Below are 25640 nucleotides of genomic sequence, written 5' to 3'. Positions count from 1 at the left end.
TTTAACCACAGAACGAGGAATTAAATTAAACTTACTACTGTTAAAAACAGCAGCATTACAGGATGAAAAGGTCAGAAACTCAAATGGTAAACTGATCATTTTTCTGGACTTTCCTCATGCTAGAAGTGAAGCCCTTGAACCACTGGCAGTCTTTGTTAATGCACAACTCGTGGACATGTACTAATATGGTCTTTCAAAGTGACATTTTACAGAGGGGGGACCCTGACAAGCTTTAAAAAGTATTGAAAAGTGAGAAAGAATCAGTAAGCAGGAGGAACACAGCTACGCTTCAATGCAACCCTAAGAAACAGAGTGCCATACACATTGGTTGTGTCAACTACCATCATCTGTGACAGATCCTGAAATTTCCTGAAAGTTGTATTATTGATGATTTACCACACCAAATTAGTTTTTATTTGGTGTGGCAAATCATCAATAATACAACTTAGGACAGCTAGTACAATGATAAGTCATTTTACAGAAATATTAATATTCTTTCATTCATGTAGTTTTACTTTTTATTGCACCAAATCATCATTACATCCTCAAATTTCACATCACTAAGATTGCATCTCTCAGGCTTGAATATCTTGCCAGTGACACTGAAAATGCATTCTATAGGTTAGCATTACCAGATTTTTAAGCTTGCCAGGTCCAGTAATTTTCTTTTAACATTTTTGTAAGTTCTAATAGTGGCTGTGTTGTCAAGATATGGTGCACCATTGCTAGGGGATTTACTTGCAGCAGGTATGACATGACACATCATTGCTGCTACTGTGTACAAACCCATGCACATTCAGTGCAGCATCCAAGTTTACGGATTCAAACCTCTAACAACTTTTGTGCGCATGCTTCCAGTAATAAAAGTCTTTGGGCTATTGCATTTCAGATTTAGCAACAGTTTTTCTGACTTTTCATATTGACCTTTGTATAACAGAAGTTTCTAAAAGTGCATTCACTTTAATAAAAATAAAAGAAATAACCCGCACAGGATCCATTTTTTAAAAATACCCCTGAAAATCTTTTTTTTTTTCAGTTTTGCCAGCTCATTATTTATGGTCATGATCATGTCTTCTTAATCCTCACAACATTTTCCATGCATGTTAGCCTTCATTCTGGGGAAGAGCCAGAAATCACAAGGGGTCAGGTCAATCAAGTATGGTGGTAGAATGCAAAAGGTTGATCTGAGAGGCATCAATAACGAGGATGGTCTTGGTGGCATGATTTGCATAAATGTTGTCCAGTCATATAGCTTTCACCTGGAGTTAAACTCTCTTGAGATTTTTGGAAAAATTTACTCAAACAGTTCTTTGTGTTTGAAACCAGCATTACCACTTCTGGACAGCTCTTCTATTTGGTGCTTGGTTGCCAAGATGAGCTTCCAGTTTCTTAAAGCTTCTGTCGTTGAAAGACCATGATGAAAATGCGGTAGATCATGGACACTCATTTGTTCTCATTGCAGAAATTTACTCGTGGACGTGCAACATGTTGACTTCTACCTTCATTTCCCCAAGATGACCTATAAACCTGAAACTTTCAGGAAGTCTTTGTGAATAGTTGAGTAAGATTCCCTAAAAAAAAAGCAGGCATAAGGAACAAACTTAAAAGTACATCTGAACAGAGTTTTGGGACTCTGCTAGTACGGTTTTCTGAGCATACGCTCATCTCTTAGTCTGAATATCCCCCAACCTAGTGATTTTCCATTCAACCTGACTGGCACAACAAAAATAACAATGAAAAATGTGAATCAAAATATATGCAAAAAATTTAAGTGCAACAAAACTTTATTTCTATACTTTCATGATTAATTTGATGCTGGGATGAGGGTGTCACATTTCACCCTGAGCTCTGCCCATGTCTCCACTGTTTTCTCCATTTTCCATCCATCCATCCATTATCCAACCCGCTGAATCCGAACACTGGGTCACGCTGGAGCCAATCCCAGCCAACACAGGGCACAAGGCAGGAACTAATCCTGGGCAGGGTGCCAACTCACCGCAGGACACACACAAACACACCCACACACCAAGGCCAATTTAGAATCGCCATTCCACCTAACCTGCATGTCTTTGGACTGTGGGAGGAAACCGGAGCGCCCGGAGGAAACCCACGCAGACACGGGGAGAACATGCAAACTCCACGCAGGGAGGACCCGGGAAGCGAACCCGGGTCTCCTAACTGCGAGGCTACCACTGCGCCTTTCTCCATTTTTTGTTTTCTTTTTCCATTTACCTGAGGGGGTGTGGCCTGTTATTACTTGCTACCCTGTTTTATTCTCGAAAGTTATTGCATGGAGAGAATGATGCAAATAAGACATACACATTCCTATATTTAGATATGAAGAAATGTTGAATGATTATCTTGGATGATATGTAATACATTATGCTCCAATGTATTTGATGTGTTTGTAGTTTACATGGTTCATAATTTTTTATGTACAATATTTAACAAATCAAGACAAATTATCTCAGAAATGAAATTTCATTGGAATTCATTGGGATTAAATTCTGTTTCCTTTTCATTCCAATTCAGTTTTACTTTCAATTCATTTCCTCTTTAGCTGGGTCCAAATCCAGGAAGTACATTAGAATTGGCCGTGCATTTCCATTTTAATTTATGAATGGCCCCAACTCTGGTGTTAATTCTGGCAGGGGCTCAGCAAATACTGTGCGTTTTTCAACACTCTTATTGAGAATGTTTGAGAAAAACAAGTTATTATTGTTCATTCAGAAACTAGTAATTGAATTTTCAGCTCTGTCCTTAATTTTAAGGTAATAAAGCAAAATTCACAAAAATTGGTAGCACGTAATTCAACATTACTAGACCTCAGAGCAGATTGCTGAATATGCAGTTCTATAGTTGAATTGAAATTGATGGATTGCTCATAATTGTTAATAATGTTAAGACAAACTGTATCTGGTGGGTTTAACATTATTATGGTTATTGATAACCATTGACTTACACATTGGTTTGTCATGGAGGGGGCTGGTGTTGACCACCTGCTCACTTCTGGAACTTTTTTGTATTGACCTGAATATTCCAATCCATTTGACCCCATTTCTTTCTATATAAACTAAACTGCCTATCATAGAAATTCAGTTGCAATCTGCAGCTCCACTTGTGGTCACCGTCAGAGTCAGACTGGACTACACTGACAAATTTGTTTTTTTCATTTAATCCTCTAATTCCCAGGTAGTAAGTCAGATAGCATTATATAGAATCCTGTTTTCAATGTGCCTAGCACAAAAGCAATGCTAGATGGGTATGGCAAACACCTCAAATAACCTGGATTGATAGCAGCTCTTCTTGCTAGAAATTTGGGCACTCAATGTGCCTAGATATGACGTGGCTTGGTCAAAGCTTGCATTTCAATTTTGTGCTGGTCAAGTTTTGGTCAGGTTTACTCCTTAGGAGGGCATGGAACCACAGATCCATGGTGCTATAGAATTTATATTTGTGTTGATCTTGCACTTTCTTGCTACTGTATAACCGTTTTTATTAATGAGATGTTGTAGTTCAAGAGCCAACAGTTTCCCATGTGCATGCCTCATACCTTTAAAGTAATCCTGATAATACAAGACATATCTTCTCAAACTTTCTACCAGTCAATGTTATTTTTGTGGCTGGTGAAAAATGTGTCTGTTGGCTGCTGTAAGCCCTAACCTGTGGTTAACACATGAAGGTAGTTGAGGTATCAAGGTAGCCATCCTAATGTTGCTCTTGTGACTGGTTTTAGACAGGGGTGAGCAAAGAAAACAATTTGACATTATCTTTAAACTGAACAGTTACAGTGGAAATTTCCTCTAGAATACAATAAAGGTTTTCTTAATATAAGCTTTATCATTACAGAGATACAATATATACAGTATAAACTGTAAACAAATTATTAGTCAAGAAGCCATAGAAAGTGTTGGGGTACCAGCGGTACCTGATTTAATCTTGACTAACAAAGAAAAAAGGCAAGATAAATTGGACAAAAGGGTGCTAAACAGCCAAAAGGGAAAATAGAGGCTCTGATCCATCCTATCAGTTGCAGTAATTTTCTGGAGAATGAATACCTCCTTCTGGCACTGGGTAGAATTAAAGATCTGGTACCCCACAGGCGTGGTGCTTGGTCATGAAGAAGCAGATTTTCTGTCACTCATCTTCCACCTGGCATCCCTCTGACATGTGTGTGGAAAAGAATGTTGAGTTAGTAAAGAGTGCCACTTCTCGACCTGGGGTGGTATTGCTGTTATTGCACTGAAGATGTCTCCTATTTATGCATGCTTGACTATATGTGTATGAGAAAATTAAAAAACAAAACTGAAACACACAGTATTTTCCCATAGCAACGTAAATTTTACCTGCATTATTTGTTTGAGAAAGCAGTTTGTGAAGAATATGTTGAAGATTTTTCAATGCCTAGTCATCCCATGCAGATTGCTAAACTTGTAACTTTATCTTTCCATACTCTGCTTACCAGGATTGTCACTTTAAGTATGTAGAGCTATGGAACTAAAATGAAACTTCTGTAACTCTATACAGACTTTGTTTTAATGGAAGGTAGGTCATCCACAGACTGTGCCACAAAATTTTAGTTATCTGTAAGAGAATCATATGTAAAAATAAAAATTGACAAATTTACCCCAGCTCCCTTAACTGGTTCTTATCATCCATTCCAGTTAAAACACTGTGGTGAATCATCCTTATAGGACTTTTTCCTTGTACTGTCTGTAATCACTGTTCTATTCATTAACCCACGACACCACAAGAGGACTCCATCTTAGCATCACTCCCCCAGCTCACCCATAAGCATGGTCTCATCTGTCTGTCTGTTTGATTCTGCCACTGCTCATTTTCTTTTAAAACATATCCACCTCTGAACCGCCTCAGCTTATTGGTACTAAGTCATCATCTCTCCAGATACTGTTCATCAGTTCCAAGTACACTTCTCCTCAACTCCCCTTCACCAAAATGATTTACCTATAGACCCCTGAAAGTTAACATCCTTAAGACCTCCAGGCTGTTTTTTGTGTTTTTCTGGAAGTCTATGGACCTTCTTCACCCTAATGACATAGATGGCTGTGTGCTTCTTTAGTAAAACATGCTTAATGTTTCGGGGGCAGTGAAGAAAATGTGGTTTAAAAGCTGAACATAGTATCACCTCTGGTGATTGACAGTTGCCTCTTCAGGCATATACCATCCTCCACCTTCTTCAGTTCCTTATTAGAACACATCCTGGTCTCATGAATTGGATCAGTAAGCATCTAAGTTTGGTTTACTGTGATATCCTCCTTGCAGTTTCCATAAGTGAAGCTAATTGTCCAAATCTGATCATGCTGCTAATAGTACTTGTGGCTCAATGGACTTATCTGCTTAGAGAATACATTTTGCTTCATCATCTGTAGAGGATCATCGGCAAGTTGTACACTATGCAGAGACGTGACTTAACTATATGCTCTTCAGTGCTCCAGAAGTCTTAAATTATTAGTTTTTTTTTACTTCAGTACTCCACAACATTCAACTGCACTTCTGTTACATTGGTCTGATAAATTAGGCGTCCCAGAATATCAAGAATCCTCTACATACCAAGGCTATGAAGGTTCTCCATTGCACTTCTTGCTTGTTTTTTTCCCATTGCACTTCTTGTTTGCTTTTATCTCCAAAAGCAATAACATAATAATATAATAACCACCTGAAGCAGTCTCATTAACACGACAGAAAGTTACTTTTGAATCTTAATGGATAATTAAAATTTAACGTGTGTGGCAGACCTAAGAGAAAAAAAGTCCAAACACAGTTAAAAATAACTTGAACTTTCCACTTTATTGCCAAGCAACATAGTTGCTTAATTTTTCTTGATGTTGCATCCATGGATATAACACAAATTAAATACAACTATACAACTATAATACAATAAATCCTGTATTTATTCGACCCGAGAGGGACCGCTACAGTATATGTAAACACATATAAACATGGCCAACAAGAAGGAAAGAACGAAAGAATCGAAGACTAAAGCTACATCCAAGCTGCGATCAGCAAGCCCTAGCTCGAGATACGGCCTGTCAGAGACAGACCTGGATCAGATGGGCGAAAGTACAGACTCCTCGGGACCACGGTCCGCTACATCGTCGCCGGCTGAGAGCGAAAAGGGGAGCGAAGGTGCGATCGTGAGTGCAGATGTGGATAGCTCGCCGATTGGAGAGGATTACCTGAAACTGGAAAAGGCCGGGAGGTCCGCGGCTTCAGTTACGCAATTACGCGGGACTGGAGCAGCGGGGACACCGGCTTCAGCAGAGTCTGCTGCTTCATCTACGGCACAAGAAGGCACATTTGAGCTATCTGAACTGAAAGTGTTGCTAGCTGAGCTCACGCAAGATATAAAGGAAAGCGAGAAGGCTAATGAGAAAGCAACGGCAAAGGCACTTGAGAGACTGAAACAGGAATTAAAACAGGAGATGAAACAGGCCAATGAATGTCTGCGACAGGAAATCCAACAGGCAAATGAAAGGCTGCGACAGGAATTCCAACAGGCAAATGAAAGGCTGCGTCAAGAGGTCCAACTTGAACTTCGACAGGTGCTGGGCAAAATTGAAGAGCGCATTGAGAAAAACTCGGCTAAACTGAGCACGCTTGCTGATCAATTGGAGCATCTTAGTGAGACATTCACGAATCGGATCGAAATAGCCGAACATCTAGCTTCCAGTGCCGAGGAAAGAGCAGTAAATGCCAGTTCGGAATGTAAAAAACTCGGAGAAAAACTTGGAGACAGACTGGCTGCTTTAGAAGATGGCAGTAGAAGGTATAATGTCAGAATTGAAGGCCTGCGGAGAATCGAGAAAGTTTAAACCCTGTGAAATTCGCAACTGAACTTTTTCTAAAATAATCGGGCGACTTTAAAGCAGAATCTGAGATAGCAGCGGCTTACGCGTCGCGGATCAAACACCGTCAGACCCGACCAAGATCTTTTATAGTTCGTTTTGAGCGATTATCATTTAAGTTAGAGGTGATGGAACTCCTCAGAAAAAGGAAAATATTATATATGAAAATTGCCACATTCGCGTCTTCCCTGACTTCTCTCCAGCAACAGCTATTAAAGCGCAGCCTTCTATAATATTAAACAGCAGCTACGGCAAGCCAATGTCAAATACGGCCTCCTGTATCCGGCAAAACTGAAAGTGGAATGGCAGGGTCATTTCTATGTTTTCGCTAGCAAGGAGGAGGCAGAAAATGAGTTAAGAAAGCTGATCCCGGGACTATTCTGATACATAATTGTGAGTCATGGCGGTAAATGATAAAGCTAGGATTAATAATCTACTGTCTGATCTATTTGTTTTAAAATACGGGTTTTTATCAGCATATATTCTCATATTCTTATATTACTTACTTATTATTATTATTACTTACTTATTACTTATTATTACTTAGTATTACTAGGGCTAAATGTTTATGTTTTATTGTGCTTAATTACGTTTTCCTCCTCTTTTTTCTTTTCTAATTATTTCATGTGTACCCTAAATGAGACTGTTCAATATCATACCCTTGGTTTACTGTTATTGCTATTACTGCATTAAGACTTGTTATGCTTGTTTTGGACACATCTTTAACACCATCACCTGGGTTTATTATCTGGGGATATCATCTTAATGCACTAAAATTGCTGAAGATTATATGTATGTGTATGTGTATGTATATATGTGTATATATGTGTATGTATATGTATGTATATATATATATATATATATATATATATATATATATATATATATATATATGTATATATATATATGTATATATTAAGTGCAAAATTCTTTTTTCTTTTTTTTTTTCCTCTTTTAAAGACTATATTGGTAACAGATATCTCTATCTTTTAACCTTAAAGCGCCACTGCATGGGGGCTTGATTGCTTTGGACGTGCTCTGTCGCTGGGTATGTCAGAGGACTGGGACTGCATGAAGTGGGTTTTAGCCTCACCTGGGGAGGCAAAAAGGGAGGGTGGGGGTTAAGGGGGGAAGAGAAAGAGAGCAGGCTTGATCTATATCTAATCTATCATCTCAATCTTTATAATTATAACTATCAACGTAATAATAAGCTGCATGGCAACAACTCTTGGGGAATAGGAAATTAAGACCTAAACTATTTCACTTCCAGTTAAGACTATAAATGACATCAAAAACTCAGAATCAGTGTCTCCATGATGGGACAGTTAACTTCGTAAGCTGGAATGTTAAAGGCCTGAATCACGAATTAAAGAGAAAGAAAGTACTTTCTCACCTAACAGGTCTAAATGCTAAAATAGTATTTTTACAGGAAACCCACTTACTAAGTAAGGATCAGTTCCGCTGCAAAAGACTGGACTGGCCAAATGTTCCATTCTAGTTTTACAAAGAAAACTAGAGGGGTGGGAATTCTTATACATAGAACAGTACCATTTGTAGCATCAGATGTAGTATTGGATCCTGAAGGGAGATATGTGATGGTCATGGGAGACTTATCTAACTGTAAAATGATTTTGATAAATGTTTATGCACCTAATGTTGATGATAAGGAATTTATACAAAATTTATTTGCATCCATTCCCAATCTGAACACTCATAAACTTATAATGGCTGGGGACTTTAATTGTGTTCTAAATCCACTTTTAGATAAGACTTCCTCCACAGGGGAACGCAACTAACACCGCAAAGATAATTACAAAGTTTATAACTGATCACAACTTATCAGATCCCTGGAGGTTTTAAACCCAAATTCAAGAACATATTCTTTCTACTCACCAGTACATCATTGCTACTCAAGGATTGATTACTTCTTTATAGATAATAACTTCTTGCCTAAGATTAAATCTTGTAAATACGATGCTATTGTTATTTCAGACCATGCTCCGATGATCTTGGAGCTGAAATTACTAAGCCCCATACACTCACCCGCAGATGGCACCTCAATCCGCTTCTATTAGCTGACGAGAATTGTACTGAATTTATATCCAAACAAATTGAATTCTTTCTAGAGACAAATACATCCCCTGAGATCTCTGCAGGAATACTCTGGGAAACTCTTAAGGCCTTCTTAAGAGGACAGATTATCTCATATCTTTCCCACAGAAATAAATCCGAAGAAAGTAGCAGAGATAAAAAGTGAAATTACTAAAATAGATGAAGAACATGCCAGACTACCAAGCGAGACTCTACATAAGAGGAGGCAGGCTCTACATTCAGAATTAAACCTCTTGACAACTAAAGAAACCGAACAACTAATTTACAAATCCAGACATCATTATTATGAACATGGAGAGAAAGCTAATAAGCTTTTAGCGCAACAAATTCACAAGCAAGATGTGCAGCAACGCAATCTCGTAATTACTAACACGAATGGAGATAAAATCATCGAACACAAAAATATAATGTACACTTTTAGAGACTACTATAAATCCCTATATACTACTGAGTTTAAAGAAGACAATATACAATCTAATGCATTTCTGGATAAATTACAGATACCACAAATTGACGCTTTTAGTGTGGAGGAACTCGATAAACCTCTGTCATTATCAGAATTACTGGATGCTATAAAGTCACTCCAAGGTGGAAAAGCAGCAGGCCCTGACGGCTACCCTGCAGAGTTTTACAAGAAATTCTCCGCTCAGCTAGCTCCCTCCTATTAGCAACATTTACAGAAGCCAGAGATAACCAATCTCTTCCACAAACCTTTCGCCAAGCACTAATCACTGTCTTTCCAAAACAAAATAAGGACTTATTACAATGTGCATCATACAGACCAATTTCACTTCTGAATAACGACGTTAAAATACTCTCTAAAATCATAGCTAGAAGGATGGAGAAAGTGCTCCCTCGTAATATCACAAGACCAAACTGGATTTATTAGGGGCCGACACTTATCTTCAAATCTTCGACGCCTGTTTAATGTAATATACTCACCAACTAAATCAAACACCCCAGAAATATTATTATCATTGGATGCAGAAAAAGCATTCGACATGATTGAATGGAAATACCTTTTTACTATTTTGGAGAAGTTTGGGTTTGGCCCGAACATTTGTGCATGGATTAAATTACTGTATACTAACCCAGAAGCTTCAGTTTGCATCAATAACATTTGCTCAGACTACTTTAAACTAGAACGTGGCACAAGACAAGGATGCCCTTTGTCACCACTGCTGTTTGCAATTGCCATTGAACCACTGGCAATACATTGTCGAAATACTGATCAGATAAAGGGGATTAGCAGAGAAGGACTGGAACAGAAAATCTCATTATATGCAGATGACATGGTACTGTATATATCGGACCCAGAAAATTCTGTGCCTGCAGTCTTAGCAGCACTCACAGAATTTCAAAAGCTCTCTGGTCTCAGAATTAATCTGAATAAAAGTGTACTCTTTCCGTGAATTCGCAAGCATATAATATTAGATTAGACACCCTTCCTTTTATCATTGCAGAACAGTTTAAATACCTCGGGTAAACATCACAAGTAAACATAAAGCTCTTATCAACAAAATTTCGTGTCTGCATGGAAAAAATTAAACAAGACTTGCATAGATGGTCAACCCTTCATCTCACACTAGCTGGAAGAATTAACACTGTTAAGATGAATATTCTTCCTAAGCTCCTTTTTTTATTTCAAAACATACCAATATACATTAATAAATCGTTCTTTAAGCAATTAGATTCAACAATAACCTCATTTATTTGGAATTCTAAACATCCACGCATCAAAAGAGCGACCCTACAAAGACAAAAGGCAGAAGGTGGCATGGCTCTACCTAACTTCCAGTTTTATTACTGGCGCAAATATACAGCGATAAGAACCTGGACACAAATAGAAGAACATACACAGGCATGGACCGCAATAGAAGTAAAATCCTGCAGTACTTCTTTGTATTCCTTGCTCTGTGCTCCAATAAACACACGTTATCGGCAATACACTAATAACCCAATTGTGCTCCACTCACTTAGAATCTGGAACCAATGTAGAAAGCATTTTAAGACGGAGAAGCTTCTTTCTGTGGCACCCTGCAAAAGAACCACCTCTTTCAACCCTCACAAACATATGCAGTTTTAATATCTGGAAAAAATTTGGAATTAACTTGCTTAGAGATCTTTATATAGACAACGTCTTTGCATCCTATGAACAATTACATTCCAAATTTAACATTCCAGCTACAAATTTCTTTCACTATCTTCAAATCAGGAACTTTGTTAAACAGAACCTTCCAGATTTTCCTCATCTTGCACCCTCATCCACGCTGGAAAAATTATTGCTCAATTTCAAGGAGTTAGACTCCATCTCTACAATATATAAAATCCTTTTACAATCCCTTCCTTTCAAAGATCCAAGAGGACACTGGGAAAATGACCTCTCAATTAATATATCAGAAAAGGAGTGGAAAGTAGCAATGCAGAGAATTCACTCAAGCTCCATATGCAAAGCATACAATTATACAACTCAAAATTATATATCGAGCACATCTGTCTCGACTAAAACTCTCAAAATGTTTCCAGGGCATGATCCAACCTGCGAACGTTGCAACCAAGCCCCAGCCTCACTGGGTCACATGTTCTGGGCCTGCACCAAATTAACATTATTCTGGACAAAAATTTTTAATTACCTCTCAGACAGTCTTGGACTCACAATCCCTCCTAACCCATTAACAGCTGTGTTTGGGGTTCTTCCAGAGGGTCTTAAAGTGGAGAAAGACAAACAAATTGTGATTGCATTCACTACACTGTTGGCACGCAGACTTATTCTGATAAACTGGAAGAACCCAAACTCTCCTCTTTAAGTCAGTGGGAAACTGATGTGTTATATTATTTAAAATTGGAAAAATCAAATACTCAGTTAGAGGATCTGTGCAGACTTTTTCAAAACATGGCAGGATCTAATCAGTAATATTTTGAAATGAGTTTATAAAGCACAGAGAATTTGTTGATTTAGGTATTTTTTACAAGCCTTAAATTTTACACCATTTGGCTTGCTCTCTCTCTCAAGGGTGGGGATCGATCTGTTCTTAGCATAATTCTTTTTTTTGTAAAACTTGATTACTATGTATTGATTATAATAAAATTAATAAATTAAAAATAAATAAATAAATAAATAAATTAAGTACAATACGCAATATGCGACACAATAACATAATGCAATAGTAAGTGATAACATATTAAGAAAAAACACAAATATATAGAATAATATGAAAATGCCGAATTGCAAGTAAAACTAATTAACTAACTAAACTAGATAATAATATGTTAACAGTAAATGTCATCATTTGAAGAATAAAGTCATATACCAAACCTGCTATCTACAGTATATATGTATCTATATATACATCTGTATCATACAGTACTTATATCTATGTATATCTATGTATACTTTCACTTTTTTTGCTATTTTTGTTCTTATTAAAAAAAAAAAATTGCAAAGATTCCTTGTGGACTTACTGCATCCGGCCCTGCAAGCGGTCCTCCAATTTGCAGGGAAATCATGGGGGTTGGTGGCAAGTTTGGTACGCCAGCCACTGTAAAAAAAACTTCACACAGCTCCGAGACGACAGAAGGTTGGAAGGTTGCTAGCATCATGAAGGGGATGGGAAAGCCCTTGAAAGAGAGTGTCATTCATGTCTCTATTGACTCTTTCTATGAAGTCAGTAGACGGATTGGGAGAGCATGGGGGATCATGAGGTTGCTGGAAAGGGGTCTGTGGTGCTCCCGCCTGATATCTATGGAAAAGTACGAAGGTTCAAGTCTTTAGAGTCCTGGTGCTTCCTGTCTTGCTATATGGTTTGCGAGACATGGACTCTATCCAGTGACCTGAGACGAAGACTGGACTCCTTTGGTACTGTGTCTCTCCAGAAAGTCTTTGGGTGCCATTGGTTTGACTTTGTGACGAATGAGCGGTTGCTCATGGAGTCCTGAACGAGGCACATTACCTGTATTGTGAGGGAGTGTCAGTTACGGCACTACGGCCATGTGGCGCATTTCCCCCAGGGTGATGCGGCTCGTAGGATCCTCATTGTTGGGGACCTGAGTGGCTGGACCAGGCCAAGGGGTTGCGCACGTAACACCTGGCTGCGGCAGATAGAGGATCATTTCTGGAGGGTGGAACTGGACCGCGTGTCTGGCTGGGGGTTAGCCAACTGGGATCCTGAGCTGTTTCATCATGTGGTGGGTGTGGCAACACACTGTACCAGTGCATGCTCCCCAATTTGACTTGACTTATTTAACAAGTCAGTTTTTGCAAGTTTTTTTTGTAGCTGTCCATTCCCATGAAAAGTATGATATATTTTGAGACATTTAGAGTAATTTTAAATTTCAAACCCTTCAAAATATTTCAAAGTTTTCCATTTTTGAGGCTTGGAGAGTCTGGGAGCCTGCCTGTGGGATTGGAAGGTCAGGCTGCTTCAGGTGAGGCCTATTTTAGGCAGGTTAGGGAAGGTCCTGGCCTGGTTTTGAGAGTCTTTTAGAAACCTTACATCTTTTTTTCTGTGAGGCAGGGTAATTGATGTACATACCGTGCACTGGTTTGATTGTTGACAGGGAGAGCACTGAATTAGATCTGGCAGAATCACAAAAAGAGGGCAAAACATCAGGAGAGCACTGCAAAGTAAGGACTGAGTGTAAAGAGTGAGGAGAGTGCTATGGAAGCATGAAGCAGAATAATAACTGTCAGGAGAGTGATTGAGGAAAACGCAGCAGTGAGCTGAACGGTAGGACCAGTGATTAGCAGGAGAGCACAAAGTTAGCAGAGAACAATGAGTGGGAGTAAGAATAAGGAACAAGAGTGATGTTTTGGAGCTGGGAAACCATAGTGAGGTGCCTGGATCTGCTGATCTATTTACAAGAAGCAGTGAAGGCACAATGGATTTTCTGGAGTGTCCATTACTGGATGGAAAGTGGTGTGAGGTTGAGCTTTGTGAGAGCTTAGGACTTTCCTGTGTTTTGTAGGATGAAGAAGCCAGAAGCATGGTAACAGAAGCCATGTCCAAGCAAGTTACCTGGGTACATGTCTGGTGGGATTCTGTTGATGCACTGAACTGCAAGTTTGGATTACCTGTGTTGTGTATCTCACTGTGGAACAAGTGCTCTTAACCTGGAATGGGCTGTTAATTTTAACGTTTATTTATTTATGACTGACTTTATGGCTGACAGCTTGCTTATGCACTTCGTTTTTGCACAATAATACATATACATCTTTGCACTATGAAACTGTTGTGTCCCCACTTGCCGTAGTCTATCCTTAGTTACAAACTAACAAGATGTGCCAGAACAGTGGTAGTGTCCATGGCTGCTTGGCATATATTCAGGGGTATTACACTGCTCCATTAGGACAGGCACCTGTCAAAGCCAAGTGTAATTCTAAACAATGCAAAGCTAAGTTCCACCACTGACCATAATGGTAATTTTCTCTCACTTCAGTATGCTGACTGAGTGTCAAAGGTGCAGAAACTAGTAATATTATCCTGGACTATTGTAAATTGTGGAATGCCCAGGGTGATGGTTGGTAACCAGTTGGATAAAGTTTTAATTGACAGCTGTCTGTCTTTTTTCCTTGAATGAATATATGTCCCTCAGGATGTATTTTTTCATGGAGTATATGCAAACAAATTATCCTAAAAAATATTTTTCACTTTTCCTGAACCAGCTGGACTAAATATAATATATTCATGCCTTAACATATTTACATATATTAGCTTTAGGTCTATAAATATATGGTGTTCAGTAGCTTCCTAGAGGAGTTCTGCATTTTAAGTCCCACTTATGCATTACAAATAATTTTTTAAAAAAACATTTTTTCCCATATTTAAGACAGGATTCATATCTTAATACAGTAACTTATGCAGACCTTACACTGCTGATGGTGGCACTTTCCTAGCTGAACCTTACAGTTAATGGACTATAGTAATAGTGTCACAGGGAGTTGGGAGCCTGTCCTGGAATCACTTGGCAGGTAACATCCTTGGATGCGGTGGTTGTAGGTCATATTTGCTCAGCACAAGTTGTACATTCACTGTGGTACGTTTCACAGTACCGAGTCTCAATTATGCATGCACACATCTGATCAGTTGGTACCCTTCAGTCTGCTTTAAATATCCTTGTCTGCATATGCTGTATTTGGGAAAGGCAGGTAAGAGTTAATTAAATGCCTACTCATTGTAGACTGCTTGACTTATGTAACAAATTATAATTATATATGATACTATAATCAGAAATTGGGCAATTTAAACCAGCAGTGTGTCCTATTGCCTAAGGCATTGTGCATTAAACCCAAAGGCAAACCTGTAACTCCATTTAAATAAGTCACTTATTGTGGCTATGTGCCAACTGTTAAAAATATTAATAGACTTGTACCATATCTCAGTCTTGTAAAGCTTCAGGGTATAGAACAACAATATATAAAGTTTTTTTATTATTACTAATGATAGTTACAGATTCATTAAAAATTTAAAGTGTGTGTATTCTGTTTACAGCTGTTATAATACAAAGTTAAAACTAACTCCAGGATATCTGTATATTTCTTTCTAGGTATACAAAGATGAAGACTGCTACCAATATCTACATATTTAATTTAGCGGTTGCAGATGCTCTGGTTACCACCACAATGCCCTTTCAGAGTACAGACTATTTGTTAAGTTCATGGCCTTTTGGGGAAGTGGTGTGCAAAATATTTATTTCAATTGATTACTATAACATGTTTACTAGTATTTTTACTTTGACCATGATGAGTGTTGATCGCTATATTGCTGTGTGCCACCCAGTAAAGGCCCTTGATTTCCGCACTCCACTTAAAGCAAAGGTAATCAATGTATGCATATGGATATTGTCATCGGCAGCTGGAATACCTGCTCTCATACTTGGAAGCACTCAAACTAAAGATGGTAAGTAACAATTATACTTTTTAAGTGAAATTTCTTTTTCCTGTTCACTAGTATGTCATCCAAAGCTTCCTAACAGTTTTGAATGAATAGCTTGCAATGATATACTCGACTGAAAACCAGAAAAGATTCTTATTAGATGAGTTAAAACATGGTTATACAGTGGATTCAGAAAATTCACAGAACCCTTCACTTTCTGCCCACTTTATTATGTTGTAGTTTTCATTTTAAATGGATAAATGTGCCATTTTTGCTCATTTATCTACACTAAATAACCCATAATGACAAAGTAAAAACGTTTTTTCAGTAAGGTTTACAAATGTACTAAAATCTATCATTCATGTAAGTATTTAGACCCTTAATTCATTACTTTGTAGAAACCATTTTGGCAAAAAAACAGTTTGAGTAAGTCATAATACTGCACGCCTGGATTTGGGCAGATTTTCCCTTTCTCCTGGACGATCCTTTCAACCGCCATTAGACTAGACTGTGAAGGGTATGTAAACTGCCATCTTTAGGTCTTTCCACAGGTGTTCTATGGGGTTTAAATCTGGGCTTTGGCTGAACTACTCAAGGACTCCAGCGTTGTCTTGGCTGTATGCTTTGGGTCATTGTCATGCTGAAAGGTGAACCATCGCTCCAGTCTAAGGTTGTGTGCACTCCAGAGCAGGTTGTCTACAATTTATTTGGCAGCATTCATCCTTCTCTTAATTATGACCAGTCACCTGGTCTCCGATGCTGAGAAGCAGCATTACAGCATGATGCTGCCACCACCATGCTTATCGATACGGATGGTATTAGGCAGGTGATGAGCATAGTGCTTGGATTTCTGCCCAAAGAGTTCAATTTGTCTCATCAGACTAGAAATGTTTTTTTTCATAATGTCTAAGAGTTCAAACAGCCTCTCATATGCCTTTAAGTCAAGAGGCTGCTGAGATGGTTGTCCTTCTGACATGTTCTCCCATCTCATCAGCAGACTTCTAAAGCACTGTTTAAGTGACCTCTGGGATCTTTGCCACCTCAATGACCAAGGCTTTCCTTGTCTAGTTACTCAGTTTTGTCAGAAAGCCAGCTCTAAAAAGAATCCTGGAGGTTCCACTCTTCATCAGTTTTACAATTATTGAGGCCATTGTCCTCCTGGCAGCACTCAAACTTTTAAAAATGGTTTAATCCCCATGCTCTGACCTTTGCCTCACCACAGTTTGATTGAAGAGGTCATTAGAGAATTCCTTGAACTGCATGGCTTGGTTTTTGTCCTGACATGCAATCTGAATTGTGGGACCTTATATATACACAAAATTATGCACCTTTCTATACTATGTCCAATCAATTCAGTTTGCCACAGGTGGACTCAAATCGCATTCTAAGCACATCAGGAATGCACTTGACCACAATTGGAAGAGCCACTGTAAAGGGTCTGAATATACAGTATATATGAAAGAAAGATTTCAGTTCTTGATTTGTAATGAATTTTCAAATATTTCTGAAAGCATGTTTTCCTTTTATCATTATGCGTGTAGATTGATGGGCTAAAATGGCAAATGTATTCATTTAAAGTAATATCAGTGATACAATAAGGCGAACAGAAAATGAAGATGTCTGAATACTTTCTGAATTAACTGCATATGTCATATTAGAATATTAGAACAATTACCATTCAGCACAACATAGCTCAATCTTTACACACCTACCTCTAGTAAAATAACAAAGTTAAATTTTGAAGGCCCCCAAAGTACTACAATCTTTTATGCTACTTTGTGGGATCAAAATGCATTTAACTGTAGATATCATAAGACATATCTCAAATCACTGAAACTATTGTTCCTATAACTGTAACAGAGGCTGACTTTAATGCTGATTGATTGCAAATTATAATAATCTAAAACAACCCACCAATATCTTATGCACACTTTAAAAATATGTATACATTTTTATGTTATAGATCAGTGGTTCTCAATCTCGGTCCTGGGGACCCACTGCAGCTGCAGGTTTGATCCAACCAACTTCTGTTTTTAATTGGAATGATAGCGCAATGAAGTGATTTGTTATTACCCAGTTTCTGTGATTTGGAGTCAATGAAAAAAATGTGAAACTAAGTTTGGTACATTTTTATTAAAATGTACTAAGCAGTTACATGGGAAATGTAGCTTTTACTTTTTAATAATATTTTCATCCTGATTTTCATTGTTCTTTTCCAGGTTTTCTGGTTAATTAATCCAATATTTACTAATTAGTGGGTCTGACACTAAAGTAGTTGCAGCCCTTCATCATTCAGTGTTGTTTTCTCAGGTGTCTGCTCTGCTTCTCTATTACGATACAACTAAAGAAACAAACTACTCAGATAAATTTCAAAATAATAAAAAAGTAAAGCATTTAAAGATACAGAAAAAATAGAAATACTTCTAAATATTTTTTAAATGTAATAATCACCCTATTGTGCTTTTCTGAATGTAGAATGAGAGAAGAGAAAAAAGACCAGCTAATTAAATGAGATCAGTTATCATCACGGATTGTGAATCTGGTTGGAACAAAAGCCTGCAGCCACAGAGGGTCCCCAGGACTGAATTTCAGAACCCCTGTTATAGATTAGAAGTCTGCTCAGTAAATATAGTTAGATGTAATATTACTATTTATATTTTAGAATTATATGTAAAATATAAATAGCATTTGAAAACCTTTAAAAAAACATGTTCATCGTGTTATGCAGATTAGGTCAATTAGGTATTAACTCAGTTAAGCATGTCAAACAATAAAATCTGCTGTTAGTGAATACTTGGTATCATGGAACACAATTGTTTTACATTTCACCTGCTGTCCACAGAGCTGTACTTCACACAATATATTTCAGATGATATCAACTTTTCATTTTTTCATTTCTCTGCCTGAGGCCATACCCGAGTCTTTTTATGCTGAGCTAAGCAAAGTAAATTCTTCCTGCGGCTGATAAAATTGAATTATATACATACACACAAACACACACACATTTCAGCAGTAAAGGGTAAACAATATTTCTGTACAAACATGTATGTCCCTTACAAGTAAAGAAAAAGGACACCAGCTACTTAGCAACTATCTCATTTACAATGTTTTAAAAAATGACTTAGTTAGTAAATGTAACAAAGATTGGAGGCATCGGTGGCTGTAAATTTCACCATTGTATACTGCATTTTATTATAATAGAAGCAGATATTTTGTCTGGAATGCTGTCATGATGTCCAGAAGTATTCTTTTAATCAAATACTGAGACAGGGAACCATTTAGTTGATTAGCTTTACTGTTCATTTTAATGCATAATGAACACAGTAATTCACTTCAGAGGCTACAGAGGCCAGGTTTTTTTTTTATTATTATCTGGATTGAGACTCACTGTTGGGCAGGTTGTCCCACCTCTGACAACATATATCATTCTGCAGAAAAAACATTTAATGGAACATCTAACCTTTAAAAGTGGAAACCTTTACTTAGTGCTAGTGGAAGTGAGAAAATTTCCTCCTGATAAAGGTTACATGCTAAGATAGGCTAACTAAAGATGATCGTCTACCTGAAATTTACACTAGCAATTTTATATAATGTATAGTTCCTATACAAAATAGTCACCCCTTAGACATTTTCACATTTTATTATTATACAACATTAAATCACAGTAGATTTCATTTGAATTTTTTGACATTTGATCAACAGAAAAAGACTCTTTGATGTCAAAACAAAAACATATCTGAAAATTAATTATAAATATAAAATACAAAATAATAAATTGCATAAGTATTCACCATCTTCAAGTCAGTTTTCAGTACGTGCACCTTTGGCTGCCATAACAGCATTGAGTCTGAATCACATTGGCCTATTTGGACTTTACCTGTTCCTCCATTTTCTTTTTTGCAAAACTGCTCTAGCTTTGTCAGGTTGAATGAAGATCATGAGCGAGCAGCCTTTTTCAAGTCCAACTTCAAATTCTTAATTGGTCTATGTTCTAGACTCTCTGAAGCCATTCCTGTGTGTAACTTTAAGGCTTTATGCTTTGGGTTATTGTCCTGCTGGAAAACAAATCATCTCCTAAGGTGCAAGTGTTTTGCAGAGTACATGAGGCTTCTCTGTATTTTACCCTGTACCGTTACAACACTTCCAGAACCTGCTGCAGAGAAGCATCAACACAGCATGACTCTGTCATCATCATTCTTCATGAAGTTGATGGTGTGGTTTTGATAATTTGCAGTCTTTGATATATGACAAACAGGGTGGTTAGTCTGATAGCGAGAAAGCTCAATTTTAGTCCCATCAGAGCAAAGATGAATAAGTGACTTAGACATTTTCATGTCTGCATCCTCAGACATCTGCTTTTCAATCACCTTTGAAAGGAGCTGCCTGGAGTGTTCTTTTGTCTTCATTGTGTAGGTAGAACCAATTTCCAGTACCAATGACAATTCAAAAGTGTAAATACTTGTGTAATCAATTATTTTGTTTTATTTTTGTAATTAATTTAGATCACTTCGTAGAGATCGATTTTCACTTTGACATTAAAGACTCTTTTTCTGTTGATCAATGTCATAAAGATAAATTAAATCCTCTAAGATTTAATATTGTATAACAAAAAATGTGAAAATGTCCAAGGGATGAACATTTTTTATACAATAGATGCTGTCTCTATACAGTACATCTAAATGCTAATTCTAGGCAAAGAGTGAGCCACCAGTCAGTGCAGTGGTTAAGAGACTGCAAGAGACTCTCAGGTTCATCACTGTCTCCTCATAGCTGCATGGGCTTTTCTTCCAGGTACTCCAAGTTTTCTACTGTCATTCTAAGGAAGTATGTCGGGTTGATTGCAGACCCTAAACCGGTCTTGTCTGAGTGAATCCATGAAATTGTGTCCTGTGATGGACTGATTTCATATTTAGGGTGCTCTGTTGCCTTCAACTCCCTGTAATCCTGAGATGTAAAAAAGCAAATTGCAGAAAATGGATATTATTCAATATTTTAAATTTACTAACAACATGGCCATGTGTGACTGGATCTGAATTCTTGCCCAGTCAGTGTCTATGTAGGTTTACACTTTTTCCCCTGGTCTCCAAACATGTCTTTTGTAGGTTAACAGGTGACCATAACTGACCTAGTTATAGTAAAATGTGACTGTTTCTATGATCTTTTGATGGCCTACTTCTCAGTCTAAGATTATTTCTAGCCTTTCACCCAATGCTTTACAACAGCCACTGCCATCCCTAGTGTTACTAAACTGATCAATGAGGTTTGATAATTGATGAATGGATAAACAAGCAAAAATGTTATACATACAACAACATTTATGTATAGGCAATCTGCCAATTGTACCATTTTTATGAGATACCAAACTTGGTTTGATTTTTAGCTTGTACCTTTATTAATGATAGATTGTAAACTAAGGACACATAAAACTAATTGTGAAATTAATTTTATTTTTGTCTGCACTAAATTATAGTTGATTATATATTTTACATAACCTTACAAACTGAGTTTCCAGTCTTTGCCTTATACAGTATGCTGCCTTCTCTTTTAAATTCACATTAGATCCACGAAAATATGCTACTGAAATCAGAGTGCAAACAAATTTTGATTTAATGGAAATGTTAAATCTAGATCTAGTCGTATCTTATAATTAGATTTAGACTCATATACAATTGTTTCACAAATGGAGGAAACAGTGTTTTATCTCTTTATGCAGATATTGTTTTATTTTTTGACAGGTACTACTGAATGTGCTTTACAGTTCCCTGAACCCTACATGTACTGGGACACCCTGATGAAAATTTGCGTTTTTATTTTTGCATTTGTTGTGCCTGTTCTGATCATCACTGTGTGTTACACCCTGATGATTTTGAGACTGAAGAGTGTGCGGCTCCTTTCTGGATCAAGAGAAAAGGACAGAAACTTGCGCCGCATCACAAGACTGGTGTTGGTAGTGGTTGCTGTTTTCATTGTTTGCTGGACACCTATACATATTTTTATTTTAGTAAAGGCCTTAGCAAATGTTCCAGAAACCACTTCCTTGATGGCAGGCTACTTTTTTTGTGTGGCACTTGGCTATACCAATAGCAGTCTTAATCCCATTCTTTACGCATTTCTGGATGAAAACTTTAAAAGGTGTTTCAAAGACTTCTGCTTTCCTCCAAAACTGAAGATAGAAAGGCAAGGTGCCAGCAAGGTAAGAAGTACTATTCATCATCCAGAGGAAAATGTTGATGGGACTAGCAAACCGGTATGACTAGCAGTGGAAATGTCCTCTTTCAGCCCACATGGAAGAGAAGATTCTCATGATCTTGGTCTTACTCAAATAACTTCAGCAGTTTAAATACAAAATGATTGCTAGAACATGAGTAGCACATGCTCGTAAACTAAGGGATTTTACTGAATTCCTCAAGCTGCACTTTCTAAATTTGAAATATTGCATATTTAAGAAACCAGAAACACCAGAACATTAGTGGTATTTAAAATATGTTGATAATTACTTCTTAATACTCTTAGAACTACATTCTTAACTAGTTCATATTTTTGAATGTATCACTATCTAGTCATGATTACTTTTGACTCCTGTATGAAATCCTTACAGAAAGTTCCTAATTATTGACTGAATTCCACTTCAATTCATCTATCCACATTTTCCCATCCAGTTCTGTAGTAAAGAAGTTTGTTATAAAATTTACTACAGCAGAGATCATATGTATAACGGAAAGTATTGCTAGCAGCCTTTCACTTTCATCTTCACCAGAGCAGAATCAGAAAAAAACTCAGCCTAACTAAAACAGGGGGAGAGGGAAAAGCTGCCATTACTGAATGATCAGGCTGATCAGTTCTGTTTAGTCATTCATTCAGTGCCAGTTGTTAACAATTTTGTATTCCTGAATATACACATTCTGCTATGTGTCACACTTTAAATACAGCCCATCTAAGTTGGCTGAACAGTGGAATGGCATTCTATGTTCCTGTTACTATGTGCTTCTTTTCAGCTGCTTGTCTAATACGGCAAAACCTCACTGCTGCGTTTTTAAGCTATAGATATTCAATAATCTGGCAGTTAACCTGCTACAGAAATAAAAGAGAATACAGCATTAACAATTCTTTTCTGGCCTTGCAATGAACTGGTGCCATGCCCAGTGTTGGTTTTCACCTTGTATCAGATATTGTTACAAAAGGTCATAGCCCTGCATGACTCTGTAATGTAAATAAGCTGGTTCAAATAAAACATATGTATGTTTGGGTGATTTGCGCCCCTAAATAGGCCGAATATTTATAAATTAGTGGCTGCTCAAACTCACAAATCAAAGAGTTCTGTCCTGTCATACCTCCTCTTATGTTAAAGCCAGGGTCAGTACCCAGGTGTTTATTGCCCTTTGTGGCACCTTTTCTTAGAACATTAAATCCCCTTTTATTAAATCCACAAATTCTTTTCCTGTAGACAAAAGTTATAAATTACACTACTTTCAATACACCAGTTTCTCTATGTTTACACTTACCAACCTTTAAGGATATACAGTTCACAGCGACAATGCACTTGGACGCACGACTATAATCTACTAGGTCAGGACTTCGACTGGATTAAGACTGTCCCTGTAGCTCATTTCTTACAACAATGACTGACCTGTCAGAGAAAAGTTTCTTAGCGGGAAAAAAAAAATGTACAAGCAGGAAAGCGTGCCTAATATACTTTAAGCTATATATATTATAGTTTGTGCCATAAACTAAAAGCAAAATACAGATAGGGCATTTTAATACCATACAGCCTGGATCATCCAGTAGTTCTGAAAGCAGACAATGATCAACAAAACCTTTCTTTATGTGCGTGTGTGTGTGTGGATTCCAGGTGGCCCATACTTACACAAAGTCTTTGGTCAAGTTATCATTTCCGGTTAGTTTTCTATGTATCCAGATCATGTTCTTGTCTTATTTCTAGTCAGTTCTTCCTGTCTCTGTCTCACTAGCCAGCTCATCTTCTGACTTTTTATTGTTCCCTTACCACTGATGCACATAAAATCTTGGAAGAAATACTCATTCTTAAACCCATCCTTAAAAAGTATCATGTCTCTCTTTCTTGCTAGGAGAAGGGCTAAAAAAATCTAAGGTTTCCCCATATGCGATATTCAGAACTCATAAAACTAAATCCATGTTTCTGACATCAAAGATAGAATATTGAACCATACTCAGTGTTCATGTTAGAAGCTGCAACTTTGTTCAGTGATGTCGCTTTAAAACCGTATCAGAAATGGCAGCCTCACAGCCCCCTTCCCGTTCACAAATTTTAGATTATGAATTACCACTTAACAGACCCTCCTAAAAATTGTATAATTATGTACAGTATGTATCAGTTTTGGTTTTAATTGTATGTGTGTATGCTTGTTCTGCCATGTCACTTGTATATTGTGAGTGACTCCCGCCACCTGTCAATATTCATTAAGGGACTGCATTTAGCGCTCTAAAGCCCCATGGGAACTGCAGTTCATGGCTGTACATGCTGTTGGAGTAACTCACCTGCAATGGCCAAGGTTATGTGAGGACTCCAAGAATATCCAGGGAAGCAGATCAGAATTTCCACATGCCTGCCCAGAGATAGTCTACCTGAAGTCAGCCCAAGATTCCACTCTAGAGGCTGGCTTTGCCCTACAGTGTGACAAAATGCATTTCATTTTTAAAAGTTAAAAAATATGAGTAATGTTCACAAAATATAACCCAAACCACACCAGAGTGAGGATAACAGTAAACCTCCAGCTTGTGGATGAAAGTGTAAAAAAAGAATCATTACTTTCTGATTTCTGTGAAATAAAACAAAATTCAAATTAGAGCAAAAAAAAAAAAACGCACACACTCACAATCTTAAGCAAACAAATTCCAAAACAAAATCCATAAGTCAGTATCCCAAAAACAGAAGCAGAAAAGTAAAAAGCCAGTAAATACAAAGAATCTCTAATAACAAAGAAAGAAAAACTCATCAGCCACCAAGTGCATACAATGTACTACAAGGGACTGCAATTCCCATGAGCCTTTATAATGCAAAGAGTACTCCCTCCTCAGTGGAAAATGAGAGGTGCCTCAACACAAAAAACACATGGCAGAATAAGCATCCACACATACAGTGGAAACCAAACAATAAACAAAACTGATAGAAATCCATAATTATGCAAGCAGTAAAGCATAAATGACATTAACATAAATGATAATAATGAATGGACAAAAATTTAACAAAAAAGAACATCAGAAAGGACCTTAGGCAAAAGTCAGGGTTGTGATCCTGGCCTAAACATAACACCTCCAATGTAGTGTTTAGTAAATGATAAAGGACAGCATACTGGGTTTGAGTCACACGCTTAACTGTGTCTGCATGGGTTTTCCTCTTGGTACTGCGGTTTCCTCCAGGATCCCCAGAAAGGTGCATATAGGGTTAAATGTTAATTCCATACTGACAATGTGTGGCCATGTGTTAGAACTGATGGACCATTGCCTTGTCTAAGACTGGATCTACCTTTCACCAAATGAATAGGCTCTAACCCCTGAAAAGTGAGTAAAGAAGGTTTATGAATGTGGGAAAATCAGTGGATGAATGGAAAATGCAAGAAAAAGCTAACAGAAAGTCCAGCAGAGAGCTTGATTGGGAAAATTACTGGACAGAAATTTGATCACTTCTGACCAATCCCAAGGTTAAACCAAAAAAAAATGATACATTACATATTACATTACATATTGGACAAAATGTTGTGAGAATAAAAATGCTGAACTTCTTTCTGAAATTAATTTGTATTTAAGTTAGCAA

General features: G+C 37.4%; 1 protein-coding gene across 1 annotated transcript in view; it reads left to right on the top strand.

Annotated features, from left to right (window-relative positions):
• oprk1 (opioid receptor, kappa 1) overlaps positions 1–22103 on the top strand; it is a 63042-nt gene extending 40939 nt beyond the window's left edge. The window contains exons 3-4 of the mRNA XM_039754505.1: positions 15522–15874; positions 21586–22103. Of these exons, the coding sequence (XP_039610439.1) occupies positions 15522–15874; positions 21586–22103 (871 nt within the window). The remainder of the gene's footprint in view (positions 1–15521; positions 15875–21585) is intronic.
• The last annotated feature ends 3537 nt before the right edge of the window (positions 22104–25640 follow it).

This window comes from Polypterus senegalus, chromosome 5 (assembly GCF_016835505.1).
Source record: "Polypterus senegalus isolate Bchr_013 chromosome 5, ASM1683550v1, whole genome shotgun sequence".
Classification (NCBI taxonomy): Eukaryota; Metazoa; Chordata; class Cladistia; order Polypteriformes; family Polypteridae; genus Polypterus; species Polypterus senegalus.
This window is presented reverse-complemented; position numbering and strand designations above follow the sequence as displayed.